Source organism: Drosophila persimilis, unplaced genomic scaffold (genome assembly GCF_003286085.1).
Source record: "Drosophila persimilis strain 14011-0111.01,24,50 unplaced genomic scaffold, DperRS2 tig00003942-arrow-arrow-pilon, whole genome shotgun sequence".
NCBI lineage: Eukaryota > Metazoa > Arthropoda > Insecta > Diptera > Drosophilidae > Drosophila > Drosophila persimilis.
Genome location: NW_020825712.1, coordinates 4,235 through 7,434, shown reverse-complemented (window position 1 = coordinate 7,434; position 3,200 = coordinate 4,235). Strand labels below are relative to the sequence as shown.

Here is a 3,200-nt window from a genome sequence, read left to right as displayed (position 1 = left end):
CGTCTCTAGATTGTCCAGAGTGCAGAATCTTTCCATGAGCTCGTTTACTCCCGTTGCACAAATGGGTGAGGAATTGTGGGCAGATTTGACTTTTCCTGCCACAATCCATCCCAGCTTAGCTGTTGATCTGGTAGCAGCAGCGAGTAGTAATGCTCGACTCCGATTTACATGTCTGTGGCTGAACAGATATAGTGTTTTTTTTTTTTAAGTTCAGAGGAAAGGTAGCATGAGCCTACAAGAAGAATTTACAATCGTTAATATTTTCCGTCATTTACCTCCAGTATTTGAACTATTTAAATAGAGGGGGCTTAAGAGGGCTAAGTTCGGGTTTTCAGATACATATATTGTTGTTGAGGAACCAAAATTGAGGCAAAAACAATTAAAGTCAAGTATTTAAAACAAGACAGCTAAGTAGAAAATTGATTCATTAATCGGATAAAATTATGTGGGCAGGGCTGAGATATCTAGATATCTAAAAATATTCGACGGAATATCAAAATTGTTTCTGCTTCGAACTGTATTGGGAAAAGCAATAATGCAGCTGGCTGGATGACAACAAAGCAATAATATAAGTCCAGTCCACATCATTGCAAAGCGACTGTCCCTGCATGGAGCAAACTGAGATCCTCGCCCGCATACAGCCAAAGCATGTCCATTTTCAAGGCGCGGTATGGACGACACAAAAATGTGACGTGTTTTCGGGAATTAAGAACAAAAGATTGTTATCCCCCCCTGTATCTTTCAGTGTAAAAGAGTTCGATGATGCGCTGGCCCAGGATGTGGTTGACCTAAAGGAGCTGCGCAGACTGACGTTTAATGGTGGGATATCACACTTCTGATAGGCGTAGTAATTCATGGACATGAATCCAATCCAATCCACAGGTGTGCCCGATGTATAAAGCTTCCGTGCACTCAGCTGGAAACTGCTGTTGGGCTACTTGGGACCAAGACGCAGCAGTTGGACGACCACGCTGGCCCAGAAGCGAGCCCTGAACCAGCAGTTCATTGAGGAATTGGTACTCCCCCCGGGACACAGCTGCAATGGAGCTGGAGAAGGCGACGGGGACGGGGACGTCGCTGTTGATTCAAGGGGCGTTGGCCTACAAGATCATCCGCTTAGCGAGGGGCCAGAAAGCGCCTGGAACACATTCTTCAATGACAACAAATTTCTGCTGCAGATCGGCAAAGATGTGAGGCGCCTGTGTCCCGACATCTCGTTCTTTCAGCAGCCCACAGAGTATCCCTGTGACATTGTGGTGCACAGTAAAGGCGAGCACGGGCGCCGGCTTCACAAACGGGTAGTGCCCACGGTGCTCAGCTCGGCGAACGTCCTGGCCTGGGTTACGTACAGGGCAAGAATGAGATTGTCGGACCCATCTACTATGTGATGGCCTCGGATCCGGATCTCTCGTACCGCGCCCACGCGGAGGCAGACTGTTTCTTCTGCTTCACGGCTCTAATGAGCGAGATACGCGACTTCTTCATCAAGACTCTGGACGATGCGGAGGGTGGTATAAAGTTCATGATGGGCCTGCTATCTAACATGCTGAAGACTAAAGATATAGCATCTGAAAAGCCAAGAGCTGCCTCCGCAGTACTACAGCTTCAGGTGGCTCACCCTCCTGCTCTCGCAGGAATTTCCACTGCCCGATGTGCTGCGAATTTGGGATTAGGTATTCTCGGACGAGCAGCGCTTTAATTTTCTCATCAAAATCTGCTGAACCATGATATTGTAAGCATGCGCTGACTTTGAACTGATTCATTTGCATTTACTGATGTATTTACTGATTTATAGAATCCAAAGGGAAGCAATTTTAGAGAACGACTTTGCCTCGAATGTGAAGCTGCTGCAAAACTATCCACCCATTGACATAAACGTTGTGATTACTCATGCAGTCTCCCTGGCGTAGCACTCACTTTTAGGGATACCACAGATATTACATATAATACCCGATTCCGGGTAGAGTCTGACAAAGCAATAATCCACAGTGTCTAGTTATCATGTTCAATAGTTGGAAGCCCAGGACCCAACAAAAGATCGAACACTAGCGCTGTTTCTCTGTTTTATACGTTACAATTTCATAATAAACGAATGTGCCGCATGTGTTTGTGTGGAGATTAAAAATGCGAAAACATATGTAAAATTGAGTGATCATAGCTCAAGTGTAATTTTGTGTTCGTGTGTGGCATCGTCAAAAAACACAGTAAAAAATATATATAACATTGGATTCCCGTTAGAGATTGATTACTTGGCCAAACGTGGGGCCGTATCCTTGCAAATCGTCTGAGCAATAAACTCCACCAGTGTTCGGGTCGGGCGGCCGGCCATTCCCTTGCGCAGATACTCGTATTCGAAGCCCTTTGTCACCATAACATTTGTGGCATCCTTTGAGGGAGAAAGTCCATAAGATCTGCGCCCCAACAAAGCGCCCCACAATACTCACAATATACATCCACTGGCCACAGGGCACAAACTCACGGAGAAAGGCAGCGGCCTTGCAGGGACGTCCACCTCGGTCAATGCCATAGTTCTGCACATCGCTGCGTCCCGGTATGCATGCTGGCGTGCTTGATCTGCTGCCACAGGATCTCCGAGTTGGTAAAGACCCCCGCAGCCGACTCATCCAATGCACTTGGGACAGAAGTTTTGCGCATACAGCAGGGCGTCTGCCAGGACCAGTACATCCTCGTGATCGGTGCACTGGATCTCGATGGTCTTGCCGTTCATGGACTTGACCATGTCCCCAGTACGGACCGAATTGCAGCCCACTACGTTTTCACAAAGAGGTATCAGGCCGCGAATGTTGACCTAAGAACAGCATTATTATTCAAGGAGATATCATTTCTGTCCTGAGTACTTACCGGTAAACGCAGGCCAGCCACAGCTCGACAACAGGCCACCACAACGGCGGCCCCGGTCATGTCGCCACGCATATGGAAGAGCTCATGTTTCTCTTTCAGGCACAATCCTCCAGCATCGTAAGTCACGCCTTGGCCCACCAGCACAATGGGGCGCTCCTCGGCACAGGTGCCGTAGTAACTCAGCTCCAGGAAGATGGGTGGCTCGCACGAGCCTTGCCCACAGCCAGGAAGGCGTGCATTGACTGGCTCTCGGCCCAGCCCTCGACCTTGACCTCCACATTGACACCGGATTTGCACAGCACCTCGACGACATTCTGCGCAAAAGCTGTGGGTGTGAG

The 3,200-nt window shown here is 48.4% G+C and overlaps 1 protein-coding gene and 1 pseudogene across 1 annotated transcript; one reads left to right on the top strand and one right to left on the bottom strand.

Annotated features, from left to right (window-relative positions):
* Positions 1-648: 648 nt before the first annotated feature.
* On the top strand, positions 649-1,910 carry LOC113567308 (annotated as a pseudogene).
* Positions 1,911-2,046: 136 nt separating this feature from the next.
* LOC6603855 (cytosol aminopeptidase) lies at positions 2,047-2,696 on the bottom strand. Its single transcript, XM_026994641.1, has 2 exons — positions 2,445-2,696; positions 2,047-2,386 (listed from the first exon to the last, which is right to left on the bottom strand). The coding sequence occupies exons 1-2, from the start codon at positions 2,622-2,624 to the stop codon at positions 2,246-2,248; spliced, it is 321 nt and encodes a 106-aa protein (XP_026850442.1). The 5' UTR covers positions 2,625-2,696; the 3' UTR covers positions 2,047-2,245.
* Positions 2,697-3,200: the final 504 nt, after the last annotated feature.